We start from the raw sequence: 15,613 nt of genomic DNA, 5'->3' as shown, positions 1-15,613 counted from the left end.
CAAACATGGCTTCACCCATCACAGAAGCTTAGAAATAAACAATAGACCTAGCTGTTTTCTACCCCTCAAAGATATGAATTTATGATGTAGTACATTAGTTTTCTTTCACTGTCAACTTGAGACAGTGTACCCCCCGTCGAGAAATACACTCAGTCTTGTCACAGCTACACTGAGAGAGACTGTGGGGAGTTGTTCGGATTGAGAAGGAGGCACCATTCTGTGCTAAGGTACTACACAGCAGCAAGTCTTTTACAAGAAACTAGTTTGTAGCAATGAGGTACTGAAGCAATTAGCGAAGTTCTTTTAACCATCACAAATCAGTAGATAAAAATCCCGTGGTAGAAACATAAGACGCTTTTTAAGATTACAATCGTTTATTAACACAAGTTTTATTCAGTAATTTAGAAGAAACTACTCGCCATTCATGTAGTACAAATCGCCTAAACTAGTGAAAAATGTGGCACACAAAAATCATCAACCATCCGAGAGAGGAGATCGTGACATAAAATTAATGATTCTCCTTTATTTAACCATTTTAAATTAAAAAAAAAAGGTAAAAAAAAACACACAGGCTCAATGTTAAATTACTACTAAAAAGAATAACCACTTCCCGATAGGAATAAGTGTATAATTACTATATTAATAGTTGTCATTTTTTCCATATAAATGGGCAAAGTTTTGGCGAGAGTAGAACAAGACATCAATATGCCGGACAGAAATTAATAATCAAGGTAAATCGTGAAGAACTGATTAACTGGAAACGATGTGTGTGAGATAGAAGGGAGGGTGGAAAGATAATCAGTCCTCGAGCCGCATTTTCATCCCATGGTGCGATCAATTTTTATGCCAGCAACAAGCGGGCTCTGTTAAAAAAAAAAAATCTAGACCGTCCGGCAATAGTCCCCTCTTTGCAATAGATGAACCATTCTTCACTCAAGGGTAAGAGATTTATCATTTTTCTATCTTTATATCTGTTCTATTCCTTTCTTAATTAACTCCAAAAAAAATATATTTAAGTGTAAATGTTATCTTCGAAAACTCTTCTTAAATTAGCTATTCTGTAACCATTTAACTTAAAAATAAATAAATAAAAGGAGATTAATATAATCTCTCAGTAAAAAAAAAAACAATAGAAAAAGAAAGAGAGTGATTTAACGGACAGACATACCGCCGTTTTATCGACTTTTCGAGAATTTTATCAAAATTCTGACGTAATGATTTGATGGAATTAATAAGAATATATAATTATCCACACCCCTTGTAATTTAATTATGAAGTATTTGAAGATAATTAAGATGAAAAACTTCGCTTCAACAGGTTTTTTTCTGTACTTCATTTAAATTCGTAATTTCGTTATTTACTCTTAAACTTTATCTATTTTATACAATAAGGGACGTGTAGGCCACCATTTTCTGTATAAACTTCTCCTGTTCGTGGCTCTAGAAGAGTTTTTTTGGACAAGATTTTTCTGATTTTTACTAACTTTTCAATAAGGGAACTGTTAAAACAATGGAATTTCTATAGAAGAAACATTGGGAAATTGTCAAATATGAAGTACAGTTAATTAGGACCTTCGATTCCGTGCTGTATTCTAGTGTTCGGTTAGACTTAAGTTGGCCAAACTTTGTGGAATTTTCGGCAAACTGACCGGGTAAGTTGTCGAGTAAGAACGGCAAAAGAATCCTCGGTTACGTCGTTACAATAGCAGGGCCTTCCGTATAGGTAGCTGTCTTGAATTTAACTTAAACACTATACTTGAGATAATAGGCCCGCTCCGACTTGTGCTAGCGGGGTGTCGGAGTCTAGTTTATACCCTAAACAAGTTGTTTTCTCTTAAAGCTCGATTATTACAACCTAACAACAACCTTAAAAATATGTTGTTTGTGTTATTTTCCTTACTTTTACTAAATTACAGTTCTAGTGTTTAGGTCACAATTATAGACGGGATACGTCCCCCTTTTTTTCTTATGTGGAGGTGGTTTATAAGGTATAAGAAAACAAAGAAAGGCGTCCTACCTCGTTTACTTTCGAGTAGGCCGCATTAGATAAGTCTCAATCTTCTCTTCAAAAATCAGCACGAAGAGAGAGAGGGAGATGGCCTGGATGCCCGCCATGTTATTACGTTTATCGAATCCTATCTAATATTGCTATTGTTATTTTTATGAAAAAAGTAAATGTATTCACAACATTCTGTCGACACTTGCCCGATTTTAATCAAACTCTGATAAGATACATGGTAATTATCCAGAAAAGGGGATGATCCGTGATGTGACGGTAGATAAAGGAAGCCATTTTGTAATTGCTATAAATACTTCTTCTTCTATCTTACAACTTTAAAGGCTGGTAAAACGTGTTAAAAACTTAAACTTTAACGTTTATTCGAATACAATTTTAAATATAAACGTATACAATTAAGTACAGTACACTTATCTTAACTCTATCAACCAGGCCTATGCTTAGTGTATACACAAACTTATTTAAAGTGTAAAGTGTCTGATTGTCACATTATACAGGTTATTGCAAATTGTTGCATTTTTCTACGAGTGTAACACTCGAACACACATTGCTGCATCAATCTCTATCCCACAGATGCTATCTCCAATGCAATCTCTATCATGAATGTGAGTGATATGTTGAAAACGTGTCAGAATTAAACAATAGGCCTAGATTGATAAATCTTGTAACGAATTGACTAAAGTTTCATTTTTGCCAAGTTTTGACAGAACACCACACAAATCTGATTAGTTACACATCATTCTTGTAATGTAAAATTATTAAAAATTGTGTAATTTTACCAGTTTATTTTTGTCTAAGTGAACAAATCACCCCTCCAAAACAATGAGTTTATACATTAGTTATTTAGTTTATATAAGAGAATATCCCTGTAGGCTATATAGGAGATTTAAGGATCTAAATTTAGAGGATTTAGGATCTAAATTTGCAAAGAAATTTCTATGATTTCTAGTTAAGTTTTAATATATTAAAAAAATCCTCTAAATTTAGATCCTTAATATGTTTCAACACACATTTAAGGCCTGATATTAATTCAAGAATTTTGTATGGATTTTAAATGTTTCAGCATAAATTTAAGAATTAAATCCTTTATAAAAATCCTATAAATTTAAATCCTTATTATACACATAGAAAATTCTACAATTTAGAACCTTCTTCTCCATAGAAAATAATGTAGAATGTGTTTATTAAGATAATTCCTCTAGCAAAAAGGAAGGAAGGAAAAAAAAAAAAAAAACTGAAGCAAAAATCTTTTGGGAGGTTTTTCTAATCAAAATTTAATGTATAAAAAGTAATGACAATTAGAGTAGTAACGATTATTAATAATCGATAATGAAAATCAAATAATAATTATGCTCATTTTATCCCCAACTTTTCAATAAACGTTTACCATTTAAGGAGTTATTCTCTAATTGGAACTAATCAATGAAAAGCTTTAATAGGAACTTTATGTTTGGCTTGCTACAGAAAATTCATTATACTGACGACCAACAGAAATTACCCGATATTAAAATAACTTAATGGTCAATACGTGAATTTTCTTCTCTCTCTCTCTCTCTCTCTCCTTTCTCTGTCTTTCTCTAATTAATTTTAAATAGAATTAAGATTGTCGAGTAATCGATAATCTAAAAATCAGTCTTTAATTTAATTTCTTTAAAAAAAGTATCTTGATACTTTTTAAGATAATTTAAATCTTTAAATTATCTTAAAAAGCTTCTAAAGTTAGATCCTTAGATTCTCCTGAAAAATCTTCTAAATTTAGATCATTAAATCCTTAAAAACTACTCTAAATTTAGATCATTAAATCCTTAAAAATTACTCTAAATCTAGATCATTAAATCCTTGAAAACTATTCTAAATTTAGATCATTAAATCCTTAAAAAATCCTCTAAATTTAGATCATTAAATCCTTAAAAATTACTCTAAATCTAGATCATTAAATCCTTAAAAAGTACTCTAAATTTAGATCCTTAAATCCTTAAAAAGTACTCTAAATTTAGATCATCAAATCCTTAAAAACTACTCTGAATTTAGATCCTTAAATCCTTAAAAATCCTCTAAATTTAGATCATTAAATCCTTGAAAAAAAACCTGTAAATTTAAGGGTCTAAATTTTTTTCTTTTAAAATCAAAACCTTATTTCTGTTTCCTAAATCTTAATTTTCTTAATTTCATCCACTGAAAACTAAATTAAAATTCCTTAAAACTTTCTCCATTAACTCTAATGCTAAAAAATTCCTTAATTATTTAACAAATTTTAAGGATTATTAAATCTCTAAATTATATTAGAGTTTCACTTAAGCTAACAAATAGTCCTTAAAACTGTTATATTAACATATGAGATTTAAAAACTCCTTACATTTAATAATAAAGAAAGTTAAAAATCCCTAAATTTCCCTAAATGTAGAGAATCTATGTTTCTTATATTTTAGTGTTATAAAGGATAATAAGGATGAAATAGGGATGAAGAGAGATTCTGTTTAATTTAATTATAATTTAATTAGATTAAAATTTAAAACAAAAAATATATGATCTAATTATAATTTTGAATCTAAACTGAATAGAAATTTATTAATTATTTAAATTTAAATGGTAATAATTTTGTGATAAAATCATTTTTAAATTAGGACTGATGCTGTATATTATAAATCTTATAGAAAAGTTTATTTATGTATCAATTAAATATTTTTCATATAAAACATGAGGAAATTGGACTGAAAATTACAGATTCTATACATTTACTTCTATTATATTCTATTTAATTGTTTATTTAATAAAAAATTCTACTAGATTATAATTAAAAATTGTAATTTTCCTGTAGAAAATAAACAAAATTTACACTTAAAAATCATATATGATGTAGAAAAATACAAAAAATCGACTAATTATATGGATTAAAACGTAATTATTTTTAATAATTACACTTTTATAATACTAAAAATCGTTTATAACGCGTTATTTTTAAGGATCTGAACCACGAAAATTTCGTTTTAATCACTCCTGTACCACTCTGAAGTGAGGAAATATACACCTTAACTGTACCACAGAAGCTATATTAAACGTATAAAAGTTATATTCAAATTATTCTTTCGATACATAGTTAATGAGTCCTTTAACTTTTGATAGGAGAAACAAAAATAGTGGGCCTCGATAGCTGCGGGTCTTCGACACCCTATAGTGCACCCCATCATTTTTTTTCTTTCTTTCTTTTTTTTTTTCCTCGTATCCTTCGCATCTTTAATTAATTAAATCTCCCGAATTAATTATTTAAAAGTTTTAAATATTAATTAAAAAAAAAAGGGTATAGAAACTTAGTGTTTTTATTAATGTCAACTATTTTTGAATTGAATTTTTATAACTAGGTGATTTTAAGTATCGGATAATTTCGGTGTGTAAGTAGGGCGGTGGCAATTGCATATGTACTTACGTGGCTCTAACACGAATTCCTTCGACCAGGTAGGACACTCACCCAACCACACACATGTCCGACTTATCTCGGGTGGTCAATTTCACTTTACACCACATAGACCGCTCGCACCATCTACCGAACGAATATGTAACTATTTTACACACTACATTAATTATTATACACGTGTTTAATTAAATTAAAAATTAAGAAATATATTCTAAAAAATTATTTAAAAAATTATTAAACGATTTTAATTAATTAAATTTTTAAAAAAATCGTTAAAAGTTTAAATCGTTTTTAAACGGTTTTTTTAATTAAAAAAATAAGATTTATTCTTTAAAAGATAAAATTTTATTTCTTAAATTTAATATTCATGCAGATTTTTAGTGTTATCGTGTCTTGAGAAAGGCAATAGTTATAGTTGTGATCGATATTTTGCTATCTTATCTCTTCTTCTCTGCTTCTAGCATTTGGAAATTAGTGACACCAGGCTACAAAGGCCCTTATCTTTCTTTATCCATGTGACTTGTGTAGTAAAATACCAGTACGTGAGCCAGGCCTTCGATTATGTTTGCCCGCTCCTCTGGAAAATAACTGAAAAAAAAGACAATATTAAAATTAATTATCGAAAATCGTTTTTGTGGATAATTCCGTGGTATTTGGACGAGAAAAAATCGAAGACAAATCGTAAATAAATTGCTTTAACCGTTAAATTAAATTCACGAATTACTCTAGAATCATTCTAGAATTAAAATAGTGTAATTAAAGATATTTAAATGTACATTTTTCCTAGTTAAAATTGTGTTTAAAATGGCGTATTTTATCTTTAAAGTTGTTAAATTCGTTCGTGAATTATTCTAGAATAATTCTAGAACACCTTTTACATTTAAATTTGAGGTTAAATGATGAATTTTATAATTTTAAATCTGTTAAATATAATCTATTCCGTCCGACGAAATTGACGATTACTCTAGAATAATTCTAGTTAGATCTAGAACAATAAAATACGTATTGAAATATACATTTTTTTCATTTAAATTTACGCTTAAAATACCGGATTTTAATACTTTAAAGTAGTTAAACGAAATCTATTTCGTTGGCGTAATTCACGAATTACTCTAGAATAATTGTACTTAGTTCTAGAACGAAAATAATTAATAAAACATCATATATATATTTTTTTCTACTTAAATTTAGTTGTTAAATGTCAGATTTTATAACTTTAAAAGAGGAAATTCTTGTTTAGATAAATAAAGTCTATAAAATTGATTTTTCTACGTTCGGTTGGAAATAAAGATTTAAAAAAACAAAAAGAAAAATACTGCGACGTAAGAATGATTTTTCTTTTTTTGGTGTTTAGTTAGATCTAGAGATTAGAGACGTAAGAAATATTTTCAGTGTTTAGTTAGAGCTGAAAAGATCTAAGAGAGATTTTCTGAAGAGAGGAAAAAAATGTAAGAAAAGTTTGTTTATTTGGTTCTAGATTTTAGGGGAATAAAGAAAGAAAAAAAAAATTTATTTATTATTGTGTTAAAGAATTAGAAAAACTAAATATAAATGATGTAATATATTATTGAATGTAATAATTAGAGAATACAGTAGACCCCCTCTATAACACTGTTGATAATTCCGTGTTATATGAATTCCATGTTGTACGAGTCACTTAGATTTTACAAGTACGTGAGTCGGGCTGTGAACGGCTCACATATTTGTAAAATCTAAGTGATTCGTACAACACGGAATTCATATAACACGGAATTATCTACAGTGTTATAGGGGGGTCTACTGTAATGTTTTCTATATATTTAAGTCAATAAATATAAAAATTACAAAGCAATGCTTACTTGCAATTAATATAAATATGAGTAAGCGTTATTTATATAGAAAAATATACATTTTATTGTAAAACTAAGCGTTAGAAAATATAGAATTTATTTCTTTTCTATTCGAAGAGACTTAAAGAAAATTCATTATTTAATTAAGATTTTTCTTTTCAATATTTAATTAAATCGATAAAATTAGTTTATAAAGTATAGAATTTAACGATTAAAAACAGTTTAGAACCGTAAAAAAAATACATTAAAAATAAGAAAGAATCTTTCGCATCGACTCGAATTTCGTGATTAGAAATGGAAGGATTTGGCTTTGAGAAAAGCAATTTCTTTTTATATATTTTAAAGTAAAAAATTTAAAAATAGAGAAAGAAAAAATACTTAAAGAAATAAAATTTTTCCACATTTCTTTTCATAAAAAAATAAGCAATATTTTTTTTTTAAACAAAAAATAATAGAGATTAAATCTTGATATTTTGTTAAATCTACAGATTTAGATAAGACGGGATTAAGAAAATATTAAACAAAACTAGAATTTAAAGATAGAAAAATAAATATCTGATTGAATGGATTTACAGATTAAAGATAAAAACGATACAAAGACTTTAAAAAAAAATTACATAAATGGGAATATAAAAAGAGGAGAGAAAATGTAAAATGAGGATATTCGAACGAGTTTAGAAAATTGGATTTTTAGTCAATTTAAGAAAGACAAAAGAATTTTTTTTTCTTTTATATATATATTTAAAGTGAGAATGAATGGAAGAAAGAAATACCAACAGTCGACATAGAATTTAATGAAAGGATCGAATGAATGTTAGAAAAAAAAATAGTAAAAAAAAAATGGAGGGAAAAAAAATTAAAGGATTCGGGAAGTGAAATCAATTTAAAAACAAAAATAAATTTGTGGAAACTGTTTTTTGAGGTAATTTTCCACTTTTCAAAAATTTGTTGCTCATTTGTTGGAATTAGTCTGAGATGATGAGAGAAATTTCAAAAAAAAAAGTAAAGTGATTTGTACAATTGAATAAGTTATAAAAAAAATATATATGTGTATAGAAGTAAAGCTCTTAAAATTCGTTTATTTTCGACTTCATTAATGCTTTCAAAAAGTATTTATTTAATTGCAAAATATAAAGCTATTTTGAGATAATTCGTCAAAGTTTTTTAAGTGAACTGAAAAATTGTCAAACTTTCGTATAGAAATTCAGAACTTCTATCCTTTTATACGAGATTTTCTTCCTTAATTAATTACTCCACCCCTCTTTTTTTTGTGGTAAAAACAGTAAAATATTATATAAATATCAATGGTAAAGTTAAGAGGACAAAAATATTAATTAAAAGCTACGAATGATTAAAAATTCTGTCATTTCGTCTCTCGTATCCAACGATAAACAAATAAATGGGGATAAATTATCAGCTTCTAAGTTAATGTTTCTTAAATTTTAGTTAAGAAAATAAAATAAATTGTGAATTAAATTAAATTTCATTAATGTATAAAATATTTTTAAGGAAGAAAAAGAAGGTTTTTGATGGAAGGAATTTTTAAACAGACCAGACAATACATCCTTTTTTTCTTGTGTTTTCTGTATTAAAAAAATCACTTTTAAACGTTTAAATTATATTTAAAAATATATATATATATATATATATCTAAATTTATACTCTAAAAATTCTTTTAGGATTTACCAGAATTTATAATTCTGGGTGGAGTTTAAAATATGAAGTTATGTAAGATATAAAGTAAGGAATTTAAAATATTTTTTTAAGATTTATAAACTAGTGTCACGTGTATGGGGACGAGTTACGTAGTGTATAACTTACATTAAGCTATATTTTTCTCTATCAATGTTGATAATCGTGGTTTAAAACTGTAAACGTCACTCTCTCAATTCATTTAATACGATAACGTCATCAACTATAGAAATATGCTATATATTAGAGTATTTTCGGATTAAACGTCTCGTCCTTAAATCTTAAACAACGTTTATGTTTAAGGATAATTAAAAGAAAACCTAGAATTAAAAAAAAAACAAAAAACAATTGTAAAATGTAAAAGAATTTCTACCGCTTTCATCAATTTTTTTTCCCCCTTCAAAGATTTCAAGAACTTCAAACGTTTATTTTATAGTCTATTAGCAAAGGATTTTTTTTTTTTTTTGGGAGTAGAATTTTCCTTTAATTCTTTTCCTAGTCAAGGAACATCCTCAGTAACAAACAGAATAGGGAATTTATAGACAGGATGGGTTTACTAGGACATGGTGATATTTACGATCCAGTCCAATTTTGGCGTCGGTGTCAGTCATTTATCCGACTCTCAGTTTTATAGAATGGCCCGGGGGTGACTAGGAGATAGAAAAATAAAAACTACTCCTTACGAATTACGTGGTTAGATTACAGCTAACATAATTACATAACATATTTCATGAAGTTTTCTGATCTAAACCATATTTCTACTTTCGTTAGTATCGCATTACATTGATTCATACGTCTAAATTTCTCATCTATAATGCCTTTTTTGTATAAATCTTTAGACTCTAGTAGAATTTCTATAGTCCAATTTTTTTAAATATTTTATACATTTAAGGTTAAAGAATTTNAGGAAATTCTCCTATTTTACCGATCTAGGGATCCTCTTTTCCAAATTTTAATATCGACTCAAAATAATTTAAAAAGATAAATTACAATAAAACGGTTTATTATCCGACTATCAGAAATTTCACAACGCGCCGAGGAAGAGAGGAAGAAGCAATTAAATAATTAAAATTGTAAAGGTTTAAAAATATATATATATATATATATATATCTAAATTTATACTCTAAAAATTCTTTTAGGATTTACCAGAATTTATAATTCTGGGTGGAGTTTAAAATATGAAGTTATGTAAGATATAAAGTAAGGAATTTAAAATATTTTTTTAAGATTTATAAACTAGTGTCACGTGTATGGGGACGAGTTACGTAGTGTATAACTTACATTAAGCTATATTTTTCTCTATCAATGTTGATAATCGTGGTTTAAAACTGTAAACGTCACTCTCTCAATTCATTTAATACGATAACGTCATCAACTATAGAAATATGCTATATATTAGAGTATTTTCGGATTAAACGTCTCGTCCTTAAATCTTAAACAACGTTTATGTTTAAGGATAATTAAAAGAAAACCTAGAATTAAAAAAAAAACAAAAAACAATTGTAAAATGTAAAAGAATTTCTACCGCTTTCATCAATTTTTTTTTCCCCTTCAAAGATTTCAAGAACTTCAAACGTTTATTTTATAGTCTATTAGCAAAGGATTTTTTTTTTTTTTTGGGAGTAGAATTTTCCTTTAATTCTTTTCCTAGTCAAGGAACATCCTCAGTAACAAACAGAATAGGGAATTTATAGACAGGATGGGTTTACTAGGACATGGTGATATTTACGATCCAGTCCAATTTTGGCGTCGGTGTCAGTCATTTATCCGACTCTCAGTTTTATAGAATGTCCCGGGGGTGACTAGGAGATAGAAAAATAAAAACTACTCCTTACGAATTACGTGGTTAGATTACAGCTAACATAATTACATAACATATTTCATGAAGTTTTCTGATCTAAACCATATTTCTACTTTCGTTAGTATCGCATTACATTGATTCATACGTCTAAATTTCTCATCTATAATGCCTTTTTTGTATAAATCTTTAGACTCTAGTAGAATTTCTATAGTCCAATTTTTTTAAATATTTTATATATTTAAGGTTAAAGAATTTAATTAAGGACCTATCCTGTACTTCACTCCTTCAAATAAAAAAGTTTGGGTGAAATGATTTTATTAAACTTTATTCTAAAATTTAAGTAGGAAAATATATTTTTAATAGATAAAATTTAAGGGAATAACTTAATTATTCGATAAGTTATATGAATTTTACAATAAACTCGATTAAAGTTTATTTAATTAATTATTAATCGACATTATTAAAGGTGTAAAGATAAGATTTACTTTAGATTTTGATATACAGTATCAAAAAAAAAAATTAATATTAAGTTAATTATCTTTTGACACGCACACACGTTGTCACACTTAATAATTAGAAGTATATAGGGCCTATATATATATATATATATATATTTTTTTTTTTTCGATTAAAAATGGCGCAATTAAATATATTTCACTGATAATTTATTAAATTGAAATTGTAGCTTTGCAGCAAGAAGCAATGAAGCAACTTAAGGCCTTACATTTTTACACGTATCGTTATTTGGTAGAGAGAAAAGGGCCTGTTATATATTACAGCTTAAGACCACAACAAGTCTAACTTCCAATTTCTTCGTTGGATATTATTAAGAAAAATCTAAAGTATTTTATTAAAATTTAAACACCTGATTATTAATTCTTTATAAAAAAAAATTGAAATTGAAGGAAGTTTGATTTCATTTTGTTTGTTAAACATTCGATAGAAATTTAACACGATAATTACATCTTCGTCACATAAATCATAGAACATCAGGCATAAAAATCAGGGAAAGAAAAAATAAGGGGAGGGGAACAGTTGAACTGTAATTGAGACTAATACCCGATGAGCAATCTAGCTTTATGAGTCAATTTAATAGATTACAATACCAGTAGTTGTCAGTTTAAATGACGATAAGCATCTCATAATCATTATCAGTACTAGTCTATTATTATCGTAATGATCCTTTAGCTAATGAACTTCGCTAAAACTCGGTTAATACATGTTATTTCCATATTCAAATTTACTTATTGGAAGTTTTTATACGCGTATTCCCATTTGGGTGTATAACGCCGCTGCTATCATTTTATCAGCAGTTTTAATTCGTAAAGACACTTTTAACACATACAAATGATTTAATAACTCTTGCTTCTATATTTTGCAATAATAATAATAATATTCTCGCGATATTTCAGGAGATTTTATCATTACTATTTCCAGAAATTATCTCGATTACACCAAGGACGTGTAAAAAAAAAAAGAAGACATACTTTTCAAGATTTCGGGATATAACAAGATAAATTTAATGCAGCAGGATAATTTAGGGATGTAGAAATATTACGAGCTCTTAATCGATACAAAGCATTACGATTTAAACGAAAGCAACTCCATTAAAAATTCGTCAATTCAAATTGGCAAATCACAGCGCTTCTCTTATTAGCTCCTATAATAAAAGAAATTATATGCTATAGGATAAATCAGAATCGTATATTTTATTTAATTAATAATATATTTATTACGAGTAGCAATAATAATGTTTAACCGGAAGTAAAGGTTGAATTGGCGATTGCGTCATCGATTATGAAAGCACCGCGCAATCTCGCGTGTCGTCATCACTACCGTGACGTCAATGCACGAGCAATTCCGCAGAATTTTTTACTCAAATCTGGGGCGTGTGTGTTTTCGTCGATAGAATTCGAACTATAAAGTATTAATCGGGTTCGAATTATAGTAAATCGCGATCGTAGTTGATTCTAGATCATTTCTATAAAAATTATGGCTGGATTTGTTACTTGTGGTCCTAACGAAGCTCTTGTTGTTTCAGGTAAACATGGCTGGGCCTTAATGTTTTTGTTCTTATTTAATTAATTTATACATATGAAAAGTATTATAAGCAAAAAATATATTAGAAGTTAATCTATTAGCATAGTATAAAACTAAAGAGAAATTTTTTAAATCAGTTTGTTTATTATTTATTGCATTATTTATGAAATCCAATCAATCATATTAAGTAATTTACAGACTTATTTGTTGAAGTGTATTATTAAAGTGATTTAAAACAACAAATATTTATTTAAATTAAAAGAAAGAAGTTAAAAGATTGGAATTTTATCAATCAACTATTACTTTGATGTATCACCAGTTTATTAATCTTATAGATCAATTCAGTAATACAGTGATGAATTTTTTTACATAAATCTATCCATTATCAAATGATATTCAGCTTTAAATTTTACTTTTATAGTTTTTCCATTTTCTTTATGCGAAGAAATATATTTCGTGTCACCGTGCAATGTTTATATGTATAAAATATTATTACGTACATAAAAAAACATATACATACATACTTATTATGCACTTGAGAGATTATTTAGTATGTTTTAATTAAATTTTTTATCAAATATAATCGTACGTCGATCAAAAATTAATAACGGTTATCAAATTTATAAAATTGACAACACGAAACTGGGTATACTTAATAAACGAGGCAAACTAAATGCTACTTTTGGCACAAAAATTATGAGAACGCGAATATTTTGACCGTGTTAAACGTTCGCTTTCTCGTAACTTTTGTTCTGGAAATTGGTTTAATTCTCCTTGTTTACAAATTTATAAATCTTATTTTTCTATAAATACAATCAAAAATATCTTAACATACAATATCTGTTTATACTTTTAGTCCATAACGAATATTAAAGATAATTATTGTTAAACGTACAAAAATATGTAAAATGACAATTAGAAATCTTATATATACTAATGCTACATTTTTTGACAAATTAAAGATTTTTTTAGAATAAATATTAATTATTTTATTGCAGTCAAATATTAGTTACGAATGGCTTGGTTTCTATGTAGCGATGAAACAAACAGTTATTATGTAAGATATTTTATCTGGTAGATGTCGTACGTGAAAAATTTGAATAAAGATTTTTCTAGAATAAATATTAATTATTTTATTGCAGTCAAATATTAGTTACGAATGGCTTGGTTTCTATGTAGCGATAAAACAAACAGTTGTTATGTAAGATATTTTATCTGGTTGATGTCGTATATGAAAAATTTATAAAGTAATAATAATCGAGTTAACTATAAAATAAGTATAAATTAAAGCCAATTAGAAAAATACATAAATTTAATTTGCTTGTAATTTAGTGTTAATTTTTATAGTGTAAAAAATAACTCGGCTATGTTATGATTACAGGAATGATTAATATTGCAAGTTAATACATTTATTTACTAATGACAGCAATAATTATCTCTCTTTTATATTAATTACAATAGCCTAAAGACATAACTGTAGATCTGTTTTTATATGATGAATATAGTTGCTTTTTATTTTTTAAATGATAGAATTTTTGGAATTTTTTAAAATATTTCAAATCTTTTTAGATCCCTAACAAAGAAACCTTCATTAATTTTATTATGCATCTTAAGTATCAAATAACTTTATTATGTATTATTTAAAGAAGAAAACATTCTTGATAATTTAATAAAATATCATTAATTATAAAGACATACCGTATAGGAATTTTATTATATTAAATTGTAAATTGTTATAATATTTCTTAATATATATGTGCTAGATTTAATGCTGGTAATTTAAAAATTCACCCATTTGTGCTCTTAGTCCTTGCGGCATAAATATTTTTAAAAGTTTCTGTTATTATCAATTTACTCTGTTAATAGAAACCTAATAAACTTAGCTTATATAATATATTTATATTATATAAGCTATGATTCAATAGATTCAAAATTTTCAATGTTAAAAAGAACCGAAGTGACCACTTGCCAAAAATCAAAGAAATAATATTAAGAATAATGCTATAGTAATATTGATTAATAATAATTTGTTGAACTTGTTTGTAGTCGTGGTTTTTTTAGATTGAATTTAATAATGTATTAGTCAATGAAATAATTATTAGTTCAATAAAAAAGTAAAGAAGAATTTCAAGCAGCTGACTTGCTTCACAGAAAAAAAAAGAGGAGGAAAAACTTTTGATTGATTAACTGACTAAATTGACATTGTGATAGAAGTAAATTGTTATTGGTGTATGTTACCCAAGACTATTTTGTCTGTCAAATATACTGCTTATAGAGTGATAGTTAAACTGTTAAATTAGCAGTTCTTTAACCTGGCATGAAGCCAATATAAAAATGATAGATTAGTATCAAAAAGTCATAGTAGAAATACAAACTATGTATGTAAGAGTTTGTTTATAATGTAATTTTTTTCATGCCAATGTATTATTTTTCTAATATGAATATGTAATTAAATTTTTTAAAAACATAATGGAAAATGATTCAATTACATAATGTATCTATAAGACATATATGCATTCTTGATATATATCATTTTTGAGTGTCAGTGCCAAGCCAATGTTTCAGAATTTGTTTTGGCTTATTATCGTTCTTTTAATTTGTTTTTTTTTTTTTTTTGGTCAATTGTTTTATTCAGTGGTAATGAGAGAGATTATCATTGAGAAAAATGATATTTATTTGGAAATTTTTATATTTAAAAGGTTATATTTTTGTCTATTATTCTTAGTATTCAAAAATTTTAAGTTGATTTTAATCCAAAAAGTTTACTTTGNTTTTTTGGTCAATTGTTTTATTCAGTGGTAATGAGAGAGATTATCATTGAG

At 26.7% G+C, this 15,613-nt stretch overlaps 1 protein-coding gene across 2 annotated transcripts in view; it reads left to right on the top strand.

Annotated features, from left to right (window-relative positions):
* The first annotated feature begins 12,573 nt into the window (after window positions 1-12,573).
* Window positions 12,574-15,613, top strand: part of LOC111633578 (flotillin-1-like) — a 29,977-nt gene continuing 26,937 nt past the window's right edge. For both annotated transcript variants that reach the window (XM_023378182.1, XM_023378190.1), the window contains exon 1: window positions 12,574-12,792. In XM_023378182.1, coding sequence (XP_023233950.1) covers window positions 12,744-12,792 — 49 coding nt within the window. In that variant the 5' untranslated portion in view covers window positions 12,574-12,743. The remainder of the gene's footprint in view (window positions 12,793-15,613) is intronic.

The sequence above is a fragment of the Centruroides sculpturatus genome, unplaced genomic scaffold (genome assembly GCF_000671375.1).
Source record: "Centruroides sculpturatus isolate CEXI.00-Female unplaced genomic scaffold, Cexi_2.0 scaffold54, whole genome shotgun sequence".
In the NCBI taxonomy this organism is placed as follows: Eukaryota; Metazoa; Arthropoda; class Arachnida; order Scorpiones; family Buthidae; genus Centruroides; species Centruroides sculpturatus.
Note: the sequence above shows the minus strand (reverse complement) of the source record. Positions and strands in the feature narration are given on the sequence as shown.